Raw genomic sequence first — 23,999 nt, 5'->3', positions numbered from 1 at the left:
GCAGATTGGAGGGCTAGAAAGAAGAGTGAGTTTAGAAGGCAATGAGAGAGAGAGAGAGAGAGAATGATCGGAGATAAGGCAGACAGGCAAGGAGGGCCAGATCCTCAGGGTCTTGTAGGTGAAAGTAAGGAATTTGGGCTTTATTCTAAAATAAAAGAGAAGCTACTGAAGGGGTTTAAGCAGGGGAGTGATATTATATGATTATATGATTTAGGTTTTAAAAAAACATCACTCCAGGGGCGCCTGGGTGGCTCAGTCGGTTAAACGGCTGCCTTCAGCTCAGGTCATGATCCCAGGGTCCTGGGATCGAGCCCGTATCAGGCTCCTTGCTCAGCAGGGAGTCTGCTTCTCCCTCGCCCTTGGCCAGTCTCCCCGACTTGTGCACTCTGTCTCTGAAATAAATAAAATCTTTTGAAAAAAATACCGCTCTGCTTTGGGGAGAGAGCAATAAGGTCGCCTGTGTCCTGCTACCGCAGGTCAGAGGAAACGGTGGATGGAGGAAGACTGGGCAGCGAGCCTGGAGAAAAGCAGACACATTCAAGATATATTTTGGAGGCAGATCCAACAGTACTTGCTTTGGGTTGAATATGAGGCCAGGCATATGATACTATTAAAGACAACTTGCATAGCTAGGCAAATCGTGGTTCTGTTTCGAATATGTTAATTTTGAGATACCTATTATAGATCAGGAAGAAGTGGCAAGTATGGCACTGGACATATGAGCCTGGAACTTAGGGGAAGTCAGGGCGAGAGAGAGAAGTTTGGAGTCAGGAGCTGAAGGACTACTTAAAACTTAGGTCTGGATGAGATCCTCTAGGGAAAAATGCAACTAGAGATGAGTAGAAGGCCCAGGACTCTGCAGCATCCAGTACTTCCTACTGGGGAGAGAGAGAGCAGGAGAAGAGATAGATGATAGATAGATAGATAGATAGATAGATAGATAGATAGATAGATAGATGATAGCAGGAGCAGTCTGAGAGAGAGAGAGAGGAAATCAAGACAGTGTAGTATTACGGCAGATATAGAAGAAAGTGTTCAAGAAGGAAGATGTGGCCAACGGCATTGAACGAGGACTGGGAAGAGTCCCATGGAGGCCATACATGGCCATACATGGCGGCTGTTGGTGGCCCAGACAAGAGCAGCTTTCACAGAGTAGTGGGGAAGGAAGTCAGACTGCCAGGGACTGGAGAGTAAGTGGGATTGAGAGAAGTGAGTTTTTTATGCTGATGGGAGCAGTTGCAAAGGAAGAATAGATGGACAGTGTAGTAGAGATTCGGGGGTGGGGGGGAGAACCACAGGGTGAAGCCCTGCAGAAGGAAGAGGATTCACCCCATCACCTCCAGTCTGGGTGGGAGGACTGCCCTGGATGGCAGTGGGGCAGTTCTCCCCTGGAAGAAAAGAAAACCAAGGGAGGGATGTAGATTCAGTTAGTTTGCCGATTTAAAAAAAAAGGCAGTCCTGTCTGAATGCTTCTAATTTTTCAGTGAGGTAGGAAGTGAGGTCAAAGCGAAGGGCAGAGTGGGGAGGCTGTGTGGGAGCACTGAGGGGAGCAGAGAAGGCTGAAGTTGTTGCTTTAGAGACTGGAAAAGGACCAGGCGAGGCATATGATACTATTTTCATATTCCTGGGTGGACACCAGAACCCAAAAAGTTAGGACACTTATCCGGTGTCACTGGATGGTTCCTACCCAATGAGTCAGTTAATAGCATAGTATTACACAACACAGAGCCAAATTCCTTCTACATCTTAGGAATTTTTTAAAGGTTCAAATTGCTGATTGTTTTAGGAAATGACTATCACACTGGTATTTTTGTGCCATTACAAGTATTATTTATAAGATTGCTGTTCCTAGTCCTTGCAGGAATATGTCAAACATTTGTTTTTTTAAGTTGATAAGCAGTAAAGCTCGGTACTGATTATAGAAAAACAAATATCATTGGTATATCTCCTTTCCTTAGTTAGGAGGAAATAGCTGATACAGGGCTATCAAATCCAATAGCTACAATGAAGCTGACCAATATCCTCTCTAAATCCCTTGGAATTAGGATAACTACCAATTGCAATTGTTTGAGTATCATCTCCTCAATCACACCCTCATTTTTTTTTTTTTTTTTTAGCCCCTGCTAAGGGCTCCACAGAAATCTGTTGCCCAAAGAAAAGTAGGTAATGGATATGAAAAGTGATCAACTTTGCTTCCTCCTTGTTCTTTTCTTTTGCTGGGTTTCCAAGAGACACGCTGGGGATGGACTAAATAGTTTTGATCATGGGAAGCTCTCTGAGAGTAGGAACCATGACTTCTTGCCCAACACTCTACTCCTGTGCCCAACATAACTTAGCAATTAGAATTGTTGTGTTGAATCTTGGGAAAGTTGGGTTTTGGGGCCCACAGCAATGAGCCATATTTGAGACATCTTAATTTACCTAAGCATTTTGGAATGTTCTTAGTAAACAATCGATGTTCAAAGAATGTTTGTCAAAAAGATTGCTGTTCTGTGGAATTCAGGAAGATTTCCTAGGATGATTACCACCTGATTATCTTACCTGGCTGCAAGTTCACTTCTCAGTGCAGGTCCATGGCAGGTGTGGTGAACACTGAATTACAGATGATTTTCTCTTCCCTCCATATAGTACTTTTTCCTTCCAGCCTTACCGACCCTGCACAGGTAGGTATTTGAGGAAGGTCTAAGTTCACCAGAAGAAAGTGGAAAACGTGCAGCAGGAAAAATGATTGTCTAGTTTATAATGACTCGGGTCATTAGCAAAAGCAATTGGAAGGCCTTTACGTAGTATTATACTCCAGACGTATAGAGAAAGTTCCTGCTGATTTGCACAGTGGTTGCAAATGCGGACTCAGAAACATAATTACATACGGTGGGGAGACCTTTAACTGTGTTTGGGGAAGGGGCACTCCCAAACCCCTTCAGAGAGGGAAAGCTCTGCTTTCTCTCCTCTACTTCTTCTTTTTGGCATTTCCTTTGAATAACGTCTTTCATTTATTATCCCATTTTTTTTTTAAAGATTTTATTAATTTATTTGAGAGAGAGAGAATGAGAGAGAGTACATGAGAGGGGGGAGGGTCAGAGGGAGAAGCAGGCTCCTCGCTGAGCAGGGAGCCCGATGCGGGACTCGATCCCGGGACTCCAGGATCATGACCTGAGCCGAAGGCAGTCGCTTACCCAACTGAGCCACCCAGGCGCCCTATTTATTATCCCATTTTATCCCAAACTGCCAGAGCTCTGCCCTTATAGTTTACCCACGCACAGATATTTGCTATCTCTAAATTTAAGAGCAATGCAGATTAAGCTTTGGAAAACGCTTATCATTTTGACCCAATTCAACTTTTAGGGATCTATCCTAAGAAAATCATTCGGCGGGCGCCTGGGTGGCTCAGTTGGTTGGGCGACTGCCTTCGGCTCAGGTCATGATCCTGGAGTCCCGGGATCGAGTCCTGCATCGGGCTCCCTGCTCGGCGGGGAGCCTGCTTCTCCCTCTGACCCTCCCCCCTCTCATGTGCTCTCTCTCTCTCTCATTCTCTCTGTCTCAAATAAATAAATAAAATCTTTAAAAAAAAAAAAAAAAAAAAAAAAAAAGAAAATCATTCGGCATGTCTGCCAAGACATGTGGATAAAGATGCTCATCGCAATGCTTTTTAGACTAGCAAGAAATCAGGAATCATCTCAAGGTTATTGAGGGAATTACGGGGAGATGGGTTAAATTAATTCCATATAACTGCATATTAAGGAATCTTAAAAATGAAGTTGTCAGAAAAGCTTCTTTGACGTGAGAAAACAAGTTCCCCGTGTGGAAGGGAATTGCTGATACTTGCTCTTTGTCTCTACGGGTCCCTGCCACTCCCTTCTCCGCCCAGCTCAGTGCCTGGAGGCTCACCTTTATGCATCAGTGGATGCCCTTGCCCCCTGGTTTCTGGTCGATTTGGCCAATGGGAGGCACTGACAGGAGGTGGGGAGGCAAGAGGAGAGACCAGAAGGCAAGAGGGTGTGGATTCCCTCAGCTTCCTGTCTGCCTGGCCACAGGTGGGCCGTGGCTACATTTCTCCTCCTAAAACTAACACTTCTGGTGGTATTTTCAGTTTTGATAACCCCATGGGTTCTGGAAACCCCTCTGTTTCTTTGCCTTTTCAGGCTTAGGGGTGGTAATGTTGTTAGCTGCCGGGGTACCTTCTTCTGATGTCCCCCAACCCTGTCTATACCTTTGTGAAGAGTTTCTTCATTATACTCTTCTCAATTACGCCACTGGAGTACAAGGCCCACTTCCTGCCCGAGCCTTGATTGATACAGGGGAAAGTAGGTTATAAGAAATATATGAACATTATCTCTTTGGAGGGGGAGGATATTTAATGCAAATAAACATGTATTATTGCAAGGTGGAAATATTGGGGAGGGGTACCTTCTTTTCACATTAATCTCCAAATGTAAAAATTATCCTATTTTTAATTTTAAAAAGTCATTTTTTAAAAAATGGAAGCCGCCCTGTAACACTTGCTTGAATAATTTGGGAGAATAAAAGGACACTGAAAAGATGATCTCATCTCGAATGGAGCCAAGTGGCTTCTCTCTACACAGGTGAAGGATGTCCTTATGTCAAACCATGAGGCCCCTTATGTGGTGATTAAGTACTCAGCAAAGTCCCCTAACGACATCCAATGGGAAGCAATCCTTTGTCTACAAACAGACTACTCGCGGTTACATTAAAAAAACAAAAACAAAAACAACCCAACAACAAGCCATGGGAGGAGGAGAACAGGAAAAAATAGCTAAATAAACATCGCCCGGGTTGCCACCTGGGTCCCGGCTCGCTCAAGGAAGCCAAAGCCAGCAAAGTTGCTGGTGGAGTCGCAGCGGCCAAGTCTGGACGTGCCCATCCGTGCTTGAGCCGGGGCTGCCCCTCGCAGCTCTCAGATACCAGCTCTCAGAAGTTCCCAAAGCTGGGATGTCCTTGGGGGCCGAGGCCCCTGTTGGCTGGGGAGCACGCTGTGCTGGGGTCTTCCATACGTTCGCTTCCTTGAACCCTGGCGCCAACCCCCAGCGGAGTGCAGCTCTGGGCAGTTAGAGCCAGAGCCCTGGGATCTCACACAGGCCCCTGCCCCCGGGGGCCGGGGGCGGGGGGAGCGTCTCAGCAGCTTCCAGGCAAGCTGTTCCGAGTCACCCGACTTGGGGGCAGTAGGCTACCCGGGCTGGAGACAGCTTCCTGGAGCTGCTTCCGCTTTGCAGGGGTTGTCACACCGACTCGGGCACCAGGCGCTTTGGAGCTGGAGGCTGAGAGCTTTGGCCAGCGCTTCCCTCATCTTTTCTCCGCTCGCCCTTCCCACGGCAAGGCTCAGCCCTGGTTTTGAGCCGTTTCATACCTGGAACGCATTGGGGTAGCTTCTATCTTCCTGAAAGAACTGAGACTGGTCCACAGGACCGACAAGAGGACGGCTGAAGGTCACCTTTGGTTCCAAGAGTGGAAACGTGGCTGAATTCGGAAGTATTCCATAACATGCCTAGGGATAAGTCCAACTAAAGCTATACTCCAGAAGGTACATGAAGATCACTTTACTGCCCCGTTGACCACACAGCAGCCTGGGGTTAATAATACCAAGTTGCTTTTTTGGAGGCAATTTTGAAGAACCTCACGTATGTCTTATATGGCAATTGAGGTGTGTGTGTATGTGTGCATGTGTGTATGTGTGTATGTGTGTGTATGTTCATACACCCAAGCGTCCCCAGAGAGGACCAGGGTCCTTGAGGGAAGGGAAGCGTCTACTTATTCTGCAGAGATGTGTTCGGCCTGCCTTGTACATGCTTCCTCAGTCTGCGGCCTGTGGCAGGAACCCACACTGCTTGGCAGAGGCTCCAATGGCTCTTTGAGGACCAAGAGGTCCCCTCAGACCCTCAGCACGTTCCAGAAGACTGAGAAGTGAACACATGTATTTAAAAATTCAGTAACTGCCTAGAAGCTGGTAGGGGTTCCAGTTCTTTCTTTTATTGGGAAAGCAGCCTTATACATGTCATCTCAACTTTGGGGCTTTATTTCCTTATTTGTAAGACGGGAGGACCGAACGAGTAATCTCGGAGGTGTGTGAGGTGAGTGCAAAGTAATGGGTGAATTCAAATGTATACCAAACATGGATTCAACAACTCCCATCTATATGCACTGCTTACAGATGCTGTGATGATATAAAAAAAGAAAAGAAAGAAAAGAAAATATATTTTCGTAGATGGAATAACACAAGACGTATTCTTTTGTGCTGGCTACTTTACCTCAGCATAATGTTTTTGATATTCACCCGCTGTTTCATGTGTGGGTAGTTTGATTCCTTTTATTGTGGTATAGTATTCTGTTGAGTGAATATGCCACAATTTTTTCTCCATCTACCTATTTAGGGACATTTGGGTTGTTTGCAGGTTGGAGTGACAATGAATAAAACTGCTCTGAACTGCAAGTCTACAAGTCTTTTTGTGGACATATGTTTTCTTATCTCTTAGGTAAATATCTAGAAGTGGAATTGCTGGGTCATATGGTAAGCACATATTTAACTTTATAAGAAACTGCCAAACTGTTTTACAAAGTGGCTGTACCATTTTATATTCCCACCAGCAATGAATGAGCATTCCGGTTGCCAACACGTGGGATTTTGTACACCAAATAGTACACACTGTATGATTCCACTTACTTGAAGTGCGGCAATATGCGAAATTGACCTACAGTGACACGAGTCAGAGAACTGGTTTTTGTGGGGGTTGTGGGGGGCATTTGATTGCAGAGGGGCATGAGGAGTGCTGACCTTGGTTGGAGCGGTGGTTCCTCAGGTGGAGAGATGGGTCAAAACCCCCTGAACTGTATTCTTAAAATGGGTTCATTTTCTTGTGTGTAAATTACCTAAATAAAGTTGATTTAAAATGATTTCTAGAACAACGACAAAAGCTTTCATGAATTCATAAAAATCCCTACTCATTATATATTTTCTCAACCAGTGGATTCTACAAGTGCCTCTCATCTTTGGGAGAATCTGGATATTTCTGGACATGATCAAGCGGTCCTGTAACTTGGAAAGGGTGGGCTAGGTGATTTCTGAAGTCCTTCGAGGTCCAAGGCTCCAGATCTCTATACTGCCTGGGAGATTATTCCGAGATCCTGTCACTAAAATACCTAGATCTCACTCTTCTGTGTCCCGATCCTCCCTGAAGCCAAGCCGCTCCCCCGATCTGGCTGGCAATGTTGTGTCATCACCATGAAATCCGCACAGTGTGACCCCGAGCTGCTTTTCTTAGCACCGCCCTCCCCGGCAGTTCTAACAGATGGGTCTATTTCTGGAGCGTCCGTTCTTGCAGAAGGCACTCTCTGCTCTGAATTAGTGGGTTAGGAATTAAGTCAGCGCGCAGAGACTAGCGACGGCTTATTGGTGAGGGATTTACGGGTTTGTTTCCTTTTCATTCACAATTTAAAGTGACTCATTGCTTTTTGGTTCTGAAAGACTGAAAATGCAGAGTGGAGCAAATGACGAATTCATTGTTTACTACTGCACAGTAATTACTGAAGCACCTTATGTTAACTCAGCACTTTTCTCCCTCTGACCTGAGATTCTCCCTAGTCCATGGGTAAAATGGTTCATGGTCGAGACACCTGTAAAAATAAATGAAAACGATGAAGGCCGGAATGTAGTGATTGTCTTTGAGTTGCTGCTGATGTTCTGAAAGGCAGAGTCCTGAGTCAGGTTTCCTTGTACGGCCCCTGATTTCTGCCCCTGTCACTGCTGCCCGCACCCCTCACCTGATCGTAGGCTGACCTCTCTCATTAACCCTAAAGAAGTCCAAGGTGGCTGAAGTTGCTGAGGGATGCGGTGTCTTGAGCTGCACCGACACTGATATAGTCAATGTGGGGACAGAATGGAGAATGGAGGTGAGCACCCCCTTCTCTCCACACCCACGCTTCTCAAACTGTCAAATGGGTAAAAAGGAAAGCAAAATATTAGCAGCCAACATGTACTGTTCATACCATCCTCAGAACAACCCCATCAGTGTGGTGCTATCATGATCCATATTTTACAGACAAGGAAACTGGGTCTTAGAGAAGTCAAGCGGCTTGCCTATGGTCACCCAAGTATCAGAGCTGGGGCACTAATTCCAGAGCCTGAACTGTTTTATCCTGTTCCCGAACGGACAAACTCAGCATCTGACAGAATTAGGAATTTGACATGGAAAAAAAGTATATATTAATAAGTAGTTATCAGCATTTCTTCATTTTCTAGAGGTCTTCTGGGATTGATGGTTAACTCTAGGTCTTCTGGTCTTCTACAGAATTTGTTTTCTCCCAAACTCCCAGAGCGGCTGTAGTTAGGATCACTGCGTCACCTGGTGGCCGTTAAGGGAACTGCACGTTCCCTATAGCTTGAGTCCCGGCTTTTCCCTGTGCACGGAAGTACTGTGTGTGGGTCTCAAATCCCAGAGGAAAAATTCTGCTAGCACTGGGCTTGACGCAGTTGACTGGCTGATCTCCAGGGCCAGGAGAAAGAAGCTTTTCATATCCCTTTCTTGCATTCCCACTACCTTGGCTGAAGATCCTCTTAAAAGAGGTGGGTACTTCCTTCAGGAGGTGGGCCCTGCAGCAGACAGCCTGGAGTTCCGTTCTCTGCCCTCGGCTTTCTTTCTGAACCCTCCGCACCCCAATCCCACCCTGCCACACGATGTTGGCTCTAGCTGCATCTGATTATTTTCTTTTCGTGTTATTCTCCTCTGTGGGCAGAGGGAAATGTGGATTCCTTGAATTAATTTGCTTCCAGAGTTTCATCTTTGCTATTTCAGCCAGCTGACCTTATCTCTGCCACATTATAAGCTACAGGACCTTGGGCAATTCACATAACCTTAATGAGCCTCTTCTGCAAAATGGGGGTAGGAATATGCCAAGGATTTTTGTGATGATTAAATGAAAGGCCGCATTTAAAAGCATGTTGTAAACTGTAACTAAATTTGCAGGTGTAGTTCTCAGCCGATATTTCTTCCTTCCTGCTGGTAGTAAGAGATAATGCCCCGGGGCCCTGGGTGGCTCAGTTGGTTAAGCCTCTGCCTTAGGCTCAGGCCATGATCCCAGGTCCTTGGGATCGAGCCCCACCAACGTTGGGCTCCCTGCTCAGCGGGGAGCCTGCTTCTCCCTCTCTACTCCTGCTCCCTGCTCATGCTCTGTCTCTCTCATGCTCTCTCTAAGAAATAAATAAAATCTTAAAAAAAAAAAAAAAGAGAGAGAGAGAGAGATAATGCCCGGTCTAGACAATACGTCGCATACTCTCTTCCTCTTCACATAAGAGGAACACGGATCACCATAAGAGGTGAGAGTGAGGTGGGGGAGGTGGGAGAAGAGATGAGAGAGCTTCCATAAGGAGGAGGGAGATCAGGATCGCTTCTTCATAATCCCATCTAGGGAATGCTGCTTCCCCGTTTGTTTAGGGGTCTAAAATGTCTGTTACCATGTTGCTACATTCTAGGACTTGGGGTTTTAGGGCTTGTACATCCTTTCTACTTATGGTCACATTTAATCTTCACCATTATCTGGAGAGAGGTTTGATAATACCCGTTGGCCTGGTTGACAGATGAAGAAGCTGATAATCGAAGAGGTGAGATGATTTTCTTCAGGTCTCAGGGTAGCAAAGTTGAGCTTAGAACGTGGGTCTTTTGATTTCTGTTAGGTGCTCCTTCAGTCACCACTTACCAGGTTCTCTCTTTATAACAGGGAACAGGGGCTTCCAAATTTTCTAAACCATGAGCCACAGTAAGAGATACATTTTGCACGTTACACATATAAGTGTATAATTGAAACAAAAGCATCAAGAAACAACACCTACCCTGCTTGAGTACAATGCATCCTATTCTGTCTTATTCATTAAAGAAGTGCTATTCACAGCTCATTAGATTGACTAAAAGCCCACTAGTGGATTGAGACCTGCAGTTTGGAAAATTCTGATCTAGAAGGTTCTCAAACAATTCCCACAGCACATGTGACGATCACAATTGCCCATGGTCTCAAATATATTAGGAATTTGAGGGGATGAAGAGAAAAATAAGATGAACTCAGAAAGTTTCACTGACTAGAACATATTGTCAAATGGATGGAGCAAATTAACTCTTAGAAATCTTTTGAAATATGCCTTTTAAAACTCTAAGATAACTGCGTCACAGTTACTGTGTTTCTGCCACATTGTGAGTGCAGCATTTATCACTCCACTCGTTACTGCCTCTTTCCACATCAGTGTCCACCCGCCCAATGTCCAACCTTAAAGGAAGCGGCTACACCTTCATCCCAGGACGTTGTGCATTTTGCCTGATGGGTGCTCAATAAATATTGGTTCACTTAATAAATAAAAAAATGAATAGCAACCATCCCACATTCTCATTACTCTCACTATTCAACGTAACTTTAAGTTAAAAAGGCAGTGACTTGGTCTATGTAAGATCCATGATTTAAAAATGAGTGACTATGAGCTTCAGTCAGCAGGAATATTACCCCGGGGAAACCCAGGGTCTGAGTAGAGGGAAAAATCATGAAGAAAGAAGGTTGAACGTGTTTCTTATTCGTGCATTTATTTCTACTGTCCAGCATCCTGCAGAGGGGGGTCTGTGCCCTTCAAATAAAGCCACTTTGTTTGTTTTTTAAAAAAGATTTTATTTATTTATTTGACAGAGACAGAGACAGCAAAAGCAGGAACACAAGCAGCGGGAGTGGGAGACGGAGAAGCAGGCTTCCCCCCCAAGGAGGGAGCCCGATGTGGGACTCGATCCCAGGACCCTGGGATCATGACCTGAGCCGAAGGCAGACGCTTAATGACTGAGCCACCCAGGCGCCCCAAATAAAGCCACTTCGTAATGAAGCTTTTTTTTTTTTTCCCTTTTCCTTTGGTGGCTGAAGCCTATAGAGTCTACAAGTCTGACCAGTGAGACTTCACTGTAATGCAAGAGTGTGAGTTTTGGCTCCTGGCTACGTTAGAAATGAAAGGCTGTGGCAGGCTTTCAGCAGGGCACCTTACAAGCTGGGGGTGCAGAAGGGGGTCCTGGGCCTGAGTCTTTGCCACAATGCCAGGACCTGCTGGATGAGAGCCAGCGCTACACACTCCGATGACCCCAGAGAGAAGGTCTGCGCCTGAAGCAAAAGGACAAGCCTTCAGGTCCACGTGGCTGTCTTGCCTGTAGGTTCCCAGCAACACAAGTGCCAACCCTCTCCCTGATGAGTCAAGCAAAGACTCAGAGTCCCCGAGTCCTCAGGGACCCACAGGAGGCTGGAGCAACCGCAGGCCCCCTGCCCCATGGAGGGGTGTGTAAAACAGCAAGCCTCATGCCACTGCCTCTGGGAAGGACAGGGGACTGCATGAATGCCCTGTTCCCTGAGTAGAGAGCGTGCCTATACAACCCCCACTGTTACACATGCGGAAGGATGCTAAGAAAGATGCAGGGAGGGATAGCTGGATCCATGCCATCTCTTTGTTTTGCTCTTTGAAATGAATTGGGCGGGGGGGGACGTTGCATTGCAGCCCTCAGGGTTTGGCTTTGGATTTTTGTTTGTGAATAGTCATGAATAATGAAGCTACCAATAACAAATTAAAAGACCAATATGTAAAATAGCAGTTTCATATTTATATGGTGATTTAAAAAATAATGTTAAAGTGTTTTCTAGATATAGTAGTATTGCTTTTTTCCAGGAAATAGAAATACTTTTGAAAAATGGAGAGTGAACATAATGATTTAAATGTATGTGAAGAAAATGAAAAATATGAATATGAGCTGGAGGTCCAGGCAGACCTGTGTTTGAATGACAGCTGTGGACCTTTCTAACCTGCGCGACAGGGGTGACTTGAATGCAAAATCTCTTGATTCTCAACCTCCTCGTATCAAAATGGGAAAATAATACTTACCATGCAGGACTGCTGTGAGGATTACATAAAACTATAATCAATTAATTTATTAAACCAATTAATTAGATCTCCTTTTTCACTTTTAATGTAGTAAATATGTAATTTTTAGTATGTAAGTACACACACGTTTATATGTCAGCTGGTACGTATGTTTCAACCGGTTTTATAAAAATTTTATAAAAATACGGCGCAAAATATTCTTCCCAAAACCCTTCCGGGCTTACTGAAGCAGAAAAGAGAAACATAAGAGTATTAACTTTATTTTACAGATGAAAAAATCAAGTCCCAACAAGAGAGTGAGTTAATTACCAAACCAAGCCTCAAGTACAATCTGCTAACTTCCAAGTGCTGGTTGGTCGCAGACTACCTGATGTTCATTCTTACACCAGCGCAGCGACTGACAAGCGGAGGATGGGGTCGGTGGGGGCGCGGGGCATGTGTACTTGGAAGAAACATTCTCAGTGACTCGGTCATTTTTGTTTTTAATCATGACCCTTCATTTATTTTGAGCCATCGGAGAACATCAGAGGGGGGCAGGGGCCGTTTCTGTCCGCCCCACGGGGCGTGGGATGGAGGAGTGCAGCATCCCCCCCAGCCCCCTCCCCCTCCCCTCCCCCCCGCCCCCGCCCCCGCCCCCGCCCCAGGCTCACACCGGCTCTTCCAAGGCGGACATTCCTGCAACCCAAACCCCAGCACGGCGCGGCCGACACACCAACCTTTCTTTTCCTGGGGATGGGCTCGTCGAAGAGCAGGTTGCTGGCCTCCGCCTCGTCGATGCCGTCGTCGGGCGGCGGCGGCGGCGGCGGCGGCGCGGGGCTGCGGAAGGGCTTGAAGCTGTCGGCGGGCAGCGGCGGCGACGGCGTGGACGGGTTGGACTGGTCGCTGGGGGCGCTCCAGCTCCAGTAGCCGCTGCTGCTGCTGCTGGAAGGCACGCCTCCTCCCTCCTTCCAGGATCCGCTGAGGCCCTCTGTGCGTGCACACAAACACAGCGTCAGGGCGAGCTCGGGCTGCACCCGGGGGTGGGGCGGGGGCCCCGGGGGCCACGGGGGCCCCGGGGGCCACGATGCTAGGCTCTTGCTTAGCATCTGCATCCATGCTGATGCATAGCAAAGTGCTTGCAGCCCACTCGACGGTTTGCAACGGCTGGGGATGTAAGATGTACTCTGAACCTCAAAAAAAAAAAAATCGTGTCGCTTTGTAGTTTATAAACATTTAGCTATTTTAATCACACAGCAGGCCTTTCTCAGGTTTCTGATGTGTGTTGTTTTCTCTCAGGATGACAGTGGAGATTATATGAAAATAAGAAAAAAGATGTTTTTGTTTACTAAGTTTGGGGAGCTCTTGCCTTTCTAAGAAAGAAATCATCGGCGGCAGTCTTCCCCCACTCCCCATCCCCTATTTTAACTTTTCAAAAGAAATTTCTCATAGTTCTGTGATCCTTGCATTCCGTTTATAGAAAAAGTTAGTCTAGGATTTAAGAATCGAAGAGAATGATTTCCAGATAGTTACCTACGGCCATCTACCTTATCATAACGGCTGCTTATTCTAACAAATAACAGGGCCTTACATTTGGTGTTTTACCTCTCATGGAGCGCCTTCACACAGTCTATCGCGCATTCTCACAACGTCTGTCTCTCAGAGTAAGGGCTGTCATGCCTATTTTACAGGCGGAGATCGTGAGGCACCTAGAAGTTAAGTGACTTGCGGCATGACTAGTATGTAACTCTGGTGGGTGCCAGACCCAAACCCTTGTCTACCCATTGGTCTTTTTCATGCATGTGGGTCCTGTGTTGTGAGCAGCCTCCTTTGTCTCCAGCAAAACTGAGATCAGAGGAGAATTTATTGGTAATAATTACTGCTAAGACTGGTGTTGAATTTTACCTTTCCACTTGTGGGGAAACATGAAATGTTTGCTAGTGTAGAGAGATCTTTGCCCAGTTAGAATGTCTTTGGGGGGAAGGGGGCTCTTTTAATCACTGAAGATTTGCTTTACCTTTCAAGCTGCCCAATCTTAATGAGCATTTGTATAAATTCTACTTTCTTTTTAAAGGATAATTTCCCCTACATATTTATGTACATTTTGAATATATTACAACTATATTCTAAGTACAATGGGGAAGAAGTCTCAAAATGCCTCATTAAAAAAGTGTTGCTCACATCTCTGTAATTACTAATGAGGGCAAATGGTAGAATAGCATTCAAGGAGAAATTTCTAAACTATCTTCACATAATTATGGATTGCTAGCATATTCCTCAACTATGTCATACGAAAAGTTCACTTAGTGGACTGAAGTTTGAGGTTGAAATAGCAGGAGTAAGTTACCCATCTCATTAAAGCAAGGCTCTAACAGAATCCAGTGGTCATTTATGCAGGCTCACACCTTGCCAGCCTCAGCAAAAACCAAATTAGCATCTCACCCCTGCAGTCTACGCAGCGACTGATGCACTGACCGGACCCGAGTCGCCTACTGTAAATAAGAAAGCTCCATTCAATACAACACGACCTCAAGAGGAGCCTATAAGACCTTAGGTAATATCACCTGGCGTGACAGACTCACTTGGCAGGCTTATGAGGCTTATAAATATATTGCAGCAAGCACTTGTAAAATAAAATAAGTTCATGGTGCTAGATGTGTCATCGGGCTAGGTATGAGGAATTGAATTTATTTTGAAAACCAACTATTATTACAGTGTGGTTACATTGCTTCATGTCAATGCCAAAAGTTAATTTGCTTACTTGTGAATGACCTTTCCTTTAGAAACACTATTTAAACAGAAGGACAATGTGATATAGAAAAAACTTTTCAGAAAAAAGTCAGAGTGTTTTTAGAGAACAGTATCTTCTTTTCTTAAAAAAATATTTGCCAAAATGTAGACACACACCGTTGGTCTCTTACTCTCTTTGCACATCCACATCCAGACAAAACGATCCTTTTCAGACACAGAAAAGGAACACAACAGTTTTCAAAAACTCACTGACATACAGTAATTCTGGATATAATCTTTATTTCTAAAAAAGTTATTAATTCCTTCATTTTCATAAACTGCTTTCCCTTTTTAAAAATTTGCTTCCTGTTGCAGACTAAATGAGAGATAATAGACCATTTGGGATTATTAGTTGGGTAGTTCTTTTTTAAATCGTAACAAACACTGAATTACTTTCTTTGTAACTATTCTAACAAAAGATTTCATCGAAGAAGCGAAAAGTTTATTTTGATTCTAACCTTTTAACATGAAGAACATTAAAGATGTTCTCAATTAAAAAAGAACACAATGGTAAAAATGATGATTACAGCAAAAAATACTTTCTCTCCTCTGCGATTCCTTTTTCCTATGATGGGCTTCGGGGATGCCTTCAGTTTTGTGTTTGCTGTAATAGTTCTTCAGCGGCATTGCCAAGCTGAGAAAGGTAAGTCAGGGTAACTGTTCGCCAAGAAGCCCAGAGAAGAAGGTCAGATCATTCAACAGGGGTGGTCAGGCTCATTTCAAGAGCACCTTATGCCCCAGTTGGATTGGAGTAAGTGCGGGTGAGGACTCACTGGATGTTCACCATATTTAATACCTCAGGCTGATAATCAAATGATGTGTGAACCATAGCTCAGGCCCATAATTGACTAGGCTGGCTTTGAAGAGAAGGTTTCATTCAGTGGTCTCAGTGTACTACATTTCAGTGACCAGGGGTGGTCCACTGGGAATGTTCTTGCCAAAACCACCAGTGACCTTGTACTTGATGCAGAATTCAATCTTTCGCATGATTGTCCTTCTGTAGCCTCAGAGGTTCTCCTTGAAACATGCTTTTCCCTTGGCTTGCATGAACCACACTCTCCTGGTTCTCCTCTACACCTCTGGTGACCTCCTCAGGTCTCCTCAGGCTTTTTTCCCTCTGCTGGTCCCTTAGAGGATGACAGGCCTTACCATCCCCCTTAGCTACCTTCTCGTCATACTCTACCTCTACACAGTCCCCTCAAAGTGATCTCATCTCTTCACCTGGCTTTGCAATGATGCCTTCCAGTCCCGCATCACCAGCCCAGGTCTCTCTCCTGGCTTGTACCCAAATCTCTACCAGACAGAGACCCTTTGAAAAGTTCTGCCCACTAAACATGTCCCAAATTGGACCCTCATCTTTTTCAGCAACCCTACCTCTTGCCCTAACAGTCACCCAAAGATCTATGTCCCTGCTCTGCTCCCCATCTTGGGGAGGGGCCTCCTTCTGAAGCACACGGACGGCCTGGAAGTTACCCTTGTCACTCCCTCTCCTTCATCTCCTCTGTTCATCACCATGTCCTGTCGATTCTGCCTTTTCCACGTTTCTCAGTTATGTCCTCCTCATCCCCACTGTGACCACCAAGGTCCAGAACACCCATATGGTTGTGTTTTTTTGTATTTGCCTGTAATCCTGAAAATAATGTTCCAGCCTATCACTTAATAGCTGTCCTATAGCCTCAGATTAATGTCCAAACTCCTAGCCAGGAATACACGGCTTCCGTTGATCACTACTGGGTCAAGCTCTCTATCTTCATCTCTGCTGCCCTCTTGATTTATCCTATTGAATTATATGCGCCAATATTATATCATGACTAAGATAGCAGATTTGGAATCAGAAAGATATGGAATGGAATTTCAGCTCTGCTATTTACAAATCAGTTAATCCTCATGTGCCTCGGTTTACTCATCTGTAAAACAGTGATAATAACATAGAGTTGTTGTGAGAATTATATGAGATGAAGCAAGCTTAGTACTCAGCATATAATAAGTGCTGAATAAATGCTAGCCATTAATATGATTGATAGTTTTTTTCCCCTCATAGGAATTGTATAATATGAATGATTGAGTATGCATTGTTTTCAAACCATCTAGTATGGTATCTAATAAATATATATCGAATGAATGAATGGACTGCATACTTCTATTTGATTAATATTATTATTCTATTAGGATCATACTTTTTCAAAATATTTAATATTCAGAGTCCTTTGATCCAACTACCTGTCCAATTGAACAGAAATAATGCTGGTGAAAATAACTTCATTGGACCAACCTCCATTTACCTGGGAAAAAAGAAGCACAAGCACTTTACGATGTGTTCTGGAAAGGTGCTGGAGCTCAGTAAACGTGAGCTGAATGGATGGATGTATGAATGAGATGCTGGGAGGTCTCTGGGAAGATGAGGAGGAAGATGATAGCTGTGAGGTCTCCATTTCTTCCACAGTTCTCCTTGCTTTCTGCTAATGGGTGGCGGTTAAACTCTTCACTGTGTGTGTAATAGAAATGAGATCCCTCAAAGAAAGGCTCTGCTCTTGGTGTCAGGGGGCCCTCCCCTAGGCCCCATGGCCCAGGCTTACCATTCGGCCGCACGGGTGGGCTTCGAACCAAAGGGCTGGTGGACAAGCTGGTTAGTACCATTGCCGCTGTTACCTTGTCCATGTCCAGTTCCTCTGAAGATTTCCTGTAAAACAAGGAGGGGACATTGTTACCTGTGCTCACTCCATGTCTCTTGTGGTCTATTATGGGCCCTGCGGCCCACACGTACCATGTACCACACGCTACTGTATATACTGACTCTTTAACTTCGTCCCATAAAATCCAAACTTTTGTCGGCTTTATTGTATAGATCAGGAATTCTGCGGAGGTCCAGAGGGTAAGTGATCCAGTCGCAGTCCCATAGTAGGAGGAAGGGAAGGATTCATTCACTGGGTAGTCACCTAACAAGTGTTTATTGAGAGTGTACTCTAGGTTAGACCTTGTTCTAGGCACAGGCGACGCCTGGTGACCAACAGACAAGGCCGGTCGGGAGAAACACAGTTATCAGGAAACAAACAAAAAGGAACAGACTGATTTCTGATGGTGACAAGTGCTGTGGAGTGTCTAAACAGGTTGGCATGACAGTGATTGAGGGTGGTTGCATGTAAGGTGGTCAGGGAAGGTTTCTCTAGGAGGTGACATCTGAGGTGAAGTGTGAAGGGGGGACAATCAGTTCTTTTTCTTTTTTTTTTTTTAAAGATTTTATTTATTTATTTGACAGAGAGAGACACAGCGAGAGGGGGAACACAAGCAGGGGGAGTGGGAGAGGGAGAAGCAGGCTTCCCGCTGAGCAGGGAGCCCGATGCGGGGCTCGATCCCAGGACCCTGGGATCATGACCTGAGCCGAAGGCAGATGCTTAATGACTGAGCCACCCAGGCGGTTTTTTTTTTTTTAATTTATTTTTATTTTTATTTTTATTTTTTCAGGGACAATCAGTTCTAAGCAGGTAGGGAAATGCCCTCCAAGCAGAAGGGACAGCTGTGAATGGGCTAGATGGTGGGAATGAGTACTGGGTATTTGAAGAATGACCCACTTTGGGTGAGAAGGGGAGAAGGGTGCAGAGCTGGTCATGTGGGGTCCTTTGGCCACGGGAGCTGTTTCAATGTTATTCTAAGTGGAATGGGAACTCACTGGAAAGCTTTAAGCAGGCCTAGTGACATAATAGGATTAAAAATAATGATCTGGGCTGTATATGGAGAACGGGCTTTAGGGAAGGCAGGCTAGAGGCAGGGAGGCCAGTTAGGAGATACCTGCTAGGAGTTGAGACAAGAGAAAATAGTGGCTTGAGCTCGTTGGCGGCCAATGGCATCTGCTCTGGCAGGACTGGCTGGTGCCTTGAGTGTGGGACATGAGCAAAAGGGGGCAATCCAGGCTGGCTGTCAGGCATTTTGGCCCAAGCACTGACTAGAGCCATTTACTGAAATGGGAGACGGTGGAGGAGAAATGCGATGAGAGGTATTTAAACTCCAGCGCCCTGCTTTCCTACACTCTCCTTCAGGAAGGATAGCTGGGACAGGAGTGGTTACCATGTTGTTAAAGTGAAGAGCCGTTGGTAATCATTCATTGAGATGAAGAGGTTACTCTGGTTCATTAATTTCTGGTCAGTTAACCCCGAGTGAGGGTTCATAAGATAATGATCATTGTGAACTGGAATCAGCTTGTGGAAGCTTATTTCAATAAAGAAGTTAATATCAAGAGGAAAAAATTTATGTGGTACATTGGAATCAGATAAATTGTACCACCTCCTGAGAGATGAACATTTTCAAATTAGAGAACAGTTGAAGAAGTACAACAGAGGATTAATAAACCATATTGACAAATGAATGTCACGTTGACAAATGTGGCTTTCATTCAGGGTGTGTTTTAAAATTTTTAAAGCAGTGAACTCAGAGATAGAAACTTTATAGCATCACTTCCCAATACACTGGGAAAAGAGATTCTTAAATTGGAGAAAAAATCTAATTGTTCCCAAATTTGGGGGTGCTGCTCAATTAATTTCATCATGAAGTTGTAAAAATTATCACAACTTGGCTCTCCAATGTCCACGGCGACGCTAAATTACTAAACAAAGCTTACTCTTTCTTCTTTTTTTTTCAAGAGAATATTCATCGGTAAAGTCTCCCCTCCCACCGCCGTCATGTCTAAGTCAGAGTCTCCCAAAGAGCCTGAAAAGCTGCAGAAGCTCTTCATCAGTGGTTTGAGCTTTGAAACAACCGAGGAGAGTCTGAGGAGCCATTTCGACCAAGAGATGAGAATCTTTCAAATTTTCTTCTATAGTTCTTCTCAGAGCACCTTACCCTCTTTCTTGGCAAATTGTTCTATCAAAAGACAAATTACTTTTTTCAGAGAATGGCAATTAAATGCTTCTAGAAAGCAAGCTTGAGAGTACACAGTGAAATTCATTTTGTAAGAGTTTTCAAGACAATCTCATACACTGAGGGAAAAACCTGCTCATTCATTTGGCACACAATGAAAAGATTTCACAATATCCATAATTTACATGATCCTCATACTTGGGAGTAAAGGTGATGCCAGGTTCTTACCGACACAAAGCCTCCTGAAACAGCACCAGGGAAAGAACTTAAAGTGCCTTAAGGTAATTTTGAGTATTTTGTTGGTTCAATCTCCCTATGTAGTCACAGTCACAGGGGGAAGGAGTAATCAGAAGCTTTGAAGGAGAAAGGTTTGCCCTCTAACCAGCCTATAACCTATAACCCTGGGGCTCCTCTGCCCGGCTGCCCTCCCTAGAGCCCAGCTGTCGGGATCACTCCATGCTAGTGGGGGACCCACACGAGCAGGCTGCTTTGTCATCTCTTTCAAGACTGAATTAAAAATAGAGCTACCCTATGACCCAGCAATTGCACTACTGGGTATTTACCCCAAAGACACAGATGTAGTGAAAAGAAGGGCCATATACACCCCAATGTTCATAGCAGCAATGTCCGCAATAGCCAAACTGTGGAAAGAGCCGAGATGTCCTTCAACAGATGAATGGATAAAGAAGATGTGGTCCATATATACAATGGAAGATTACTCGGCCATCAGAAAGGATGAATACCCAACTTTTACATCAACATGGATGGGACTAGAGGAGATTATGCTAAGTGAAATAAGTCAAGCAGAGAAAGTCAATTATCATATGGTTTCACTTATTTGTGGAACATAAGGAATAGCATGGAGGACATTAGGAGAAGAAAGGGAAAAATGAAGGGGGGTGGAATCGGAGGGAGAGATGAACTGTGAGAGACTATGGACTCTGAGAAACAAACAGGGTTCTAGAGGGGAGGGGGGTGGGGGGATTGGTTAGCCTGGTGATGGGTATTAAAGAGGGCACGTTCTGCATGGAGCACTGGGTGTTATACGCAAACAATGAATCATGGAACACTACATCAAAAACTAATGATATATTGTATGGTGACTAACATAAAATTAAGTTAAATTAAAAAAAAAAGACTGAATTATGGGAGAGGCTGCTTTCTCTTTCTAACTTTCACTCTTCTCTTTCTCTTATTAACAAAAGGCTTGAGAACCAGGAGAAGTCACCATAAGCTTGGCACAGGGAAATGGCCTGACTGTAGGGAGAAGGTCCCCTTGTCCTCTGCCCTGATTCTAAAGGGATTTGCTGCACAGACACGCCTTTTTCCTCTCTTACATCTTGGTTTCAGGAACCTTTACTTTTCCTTCCTCAATCTGCTTTGTATCTTTTTGGATTTTTTTTTCACATCGAAGGTGAACATTTTGTTTTAGAGGTCTAAATGATAATTAACTCAAAAGCTGATTTTTGTGTTTTTTAAACATGAAGATCAACAGAGAATGTATCATTAAAAAATAACCAAGACTCTTAACTATAGGAAACAAGCTGAGGGTTGCTGGAGTGGGGATTGGGGCGGTGACAGGCGTTAAGGAGGGCACGTGATGTGATGAGCACTGGGTGTTATATGCAACTGATGAATTACTGAACTCTACATCTGAAACTAATGATATACTATATGTTGGCTAATTGAATTTAAATTAAAAAAAAATAAACATTTTTTTTGCATTGCCAAAGTTTACCACTACATTTCAGAACAATTATTGAGTGTCATAAACTGGATTTCTGATGAAGAATGAAAAGAGGAATAAACATTAGTATAATCAGAGCGTTTTTGTATTTGGATTACTTTTGATTTTCCCACTGGTTTTGGAGATCACTGACAACAATAGTAACCAAAAATCAAAAGAATACATTGTTCCTAATTCAATTAACCTGTATCTCTCCAGGAGTATTTTTATCTTGCTACATGAAATGTTACTAGATGATATGGTCTTGTGCGGAGTTGTGTTTTTGTTTTTATCTTTGTTTAATTTCTTTTGGTACAGTACTATCTAATTACTGATTAATTGGTGCTGCAAATTCAAATCCTTATAATTAAACATGAAGAGATGATTCACAAAGTAGAATTTGTTACACTTTGAGAAAACTGCTGCAAAGGCCTTCTGGTAGATTTAGAGTTGCTGAGGGGAAAAAAAAACCCTCTAGAGGTGATGTTAAATATTCTTCCCTAATTTGAAATTGAATTTGAATCTACTGTTGAATACCCTATCAATCACATGTTTGGAAAAGGCCGAGACCTTTCTCAATCTTTTTTTTCTTTTTTTCAATTAATCTTTCCTCCCAGACTTAGTTGAGTATTATGGAACTTAATAATATTTAGAACTATTTTAAAATAATAGTACTATTTGTTGCCATTCTATACATGATTTGTCCCTGGCTTGGATGGATGAATAGGATTTCAAGATGAGAGATTCACATTTCAGGCAAGAAAGCAGCAAGTCTTTGTTTTGCAATATGCTTGGGTGTCCTATTTGAAGGATGTAGTGGGTGATGAGAGAGGACAGAGCTTGGGCCAGTTCCTGTGGCCTCATGTGCCAGGCTAAGTGGTTTGTCGTAGACTTCTAAGCAGAGAGAAGCCATTGAACATTCATGAACCTGGGAGAGGAATAGATAATCAATCTATCTCTATTTTAGAAATGGATCAAAATTGAAAATGTATGGAAGGGGAACAAAGTGAAGGTAGGCTATTTAGCTATTTTTTAGTTCGGTCTTAACTCAAACCCAAAGTATCAGACGAAGCAACAACTTCCTCTATGAAAAGAATCTTTAGTCAGTGAGGACAGAACCCCCTTGATATCTGCGCTAAGGATGTGTCCTGGACCTCCCTGGGAGAGGTGATAAAGGTAATGGGTAAGAGTGCAGGCTCTGGAATCAGATCATGTGGCTTCATGTCTACTCTCTGCCAGTACTAGCTTCACCTTGGGTGAATCACTTGACATCTCTGATTCTCCATTTCTTTATCTGTCAAAGGAGGAAGAAAATAGATCTGTTGGGAAGATTACGTGAGCAAACCTACCGGCGCGCACCAGCATACAGCCTCACCCATTGTCAGAGTTCCACAGCTGTTAGCTATTATTAACCTTGACATTCACGAATACGCCCCTAGCATATATACCCCGTGAAAGAGGACAGCCTTAGATTGCCTCACTTCTCTTCTTAATAGGCACCAGCACTAGCAGTTGTTGCTTTCTGGGGGTGGTGGTGGTGGTGTTATTTTTCATACAGAACAAAACTGTTTGAGGGTCCCTCGTGAGAGCTTCACGTTGATGCCTTGGCAACACTACAGCTCGGGACGTCATGGCCCTCGAGGCCGGTTCACAAGTAGCTAAAGCCTGGAAGGCGGTTTGGAGTTTAAGAGTTTCTGCTTTCCTTGCTCACTCTGGGAGTGCTAGCTATGCACTAGGGGCTCTTCTAGAAACTGGGAATACAGTCTGAAGGAGAATCAGGCAGAGCCTTGGCCTTCCTGAGCGCTAGTCCATTAAAAGCCAGTTCTTAATCAAACAGACAACAAATAAACAGGAACCAACAGACGTGACAAATGCCAGGAAGAGCAGTGTGGATTGATGAGGACCTACCGAAGCCCTGCCGGCTCAGGGGAGGCCTTCCTTCTGGCCATGGGGCACTGGCAGCGAGCTCTGCTAAGTGAGCCTTGGGCTGCGCAGTGTACAGCATGGGCAGGGCTGCTTCCCAAGGGATGGAGAAGCTGAGCACAGCGTGTCGTGCACCTGGAGAGGGGACAGCCCGGGGAGGGTCTTCGAAGTCCTGTACGGGTTTTAATCCTTACCTAAAGGCCCCGGGAATCACTGGAGTGTTTCCGGCAGAGTGCGGTGGGAGAGGTCATGGAGCTTGGGGTGATGCTATCAGATTTGTTTTCCCAAATGCTCACTCTGGCTGCCGTGTGGAAAATGAGTTTCTTAGTTTGACAACCAATCTTTTATCCGAGGAGCTGATTGCCTGGTGACTGTGGCAGCAGGTTGCCGAATGACGTCATCTGCGACATGAGGGGGCAATCAGGACTGTGTGAGGCATCGGCGGCCCCAGCCCCCGGCCGTGGGTCTTACGCTGGTCTGGCCCTGGGCACTCGGCTGTGGCCCTGCTTACAAGGCCAGCTACTGTTTATGTCGCAAGAAGCCTTTTTTCTTCTTTTGAGCTACTGCATGCCTGAACGCCATCTGTTTGGGGGGTGCATGCAAACCCAATCTCCCCTGGCTAACCCACCAGCTAACAGAGAAATGTTTTACACCCTGGAGAGCCATAAAAGACATTTATCTGCAATTAAAGTACTGTAGTAACAAACGGAAATAAAAATGAATAATACATTTTTTAGATTAGCACTAATCTAGTTCCTTAGCAACTACCGAAATCTGCTGTCTAGACCACGTTCAATTACTTCTAAAACTTGTGGTAATCCTAACACGAGGAAT

General features: G+C 44.5%; 1 protein-coding gene across 2 annotated transcripts in view; it reads right to left on the bottom strand.

The window, feature by feature from the left end:
• Positions 1-23,999, bottom strand: part of ZNF704 (zinc finger protein 704) — a 237,991-nt gene that overhangs the window by 33,303 nt on the left and 180,689 nt on the right. For both annotated transcript variants that reach the window (XM_045896328.3, XM_064588169.1), the window contains exons 3-4: positions 17,242-17,345; positions 12,616-12,866 (exon numbers count right to left, since the gene is read on the bottom strand). In XM_045896328.3, the coding sequence (XP_045752284.1) occupies positions 12,616-12,866; positions 17,242-17,345 (355 nt within the window). The remainder of the gene's footprint in view (positions 1-12,615; positions 12,867-17,241; positions 17,346-23,999) is intronic.

This window comes from Mirounga angustirostris, unplaced genomic scaffold (genome assembly GCF_029215605.1).
Source record: "Mirounga angustirostris isolate CCGP_5_RB_7025 unplaced genomic scaffold, mMirAng1.0.hap1 SCAF_4, whole genome shotgun sequence".
In the NCBI taxonomy this organism is placed as follows: Eukaryota; Metazoa; Chordata; class Mammalia; order Carnivora; family Phocidae; genus Mirounga; species Mirounga angustirostris.
This window is presented reverse-complemented; position numbering and strand designations above follow the sequence as displayed.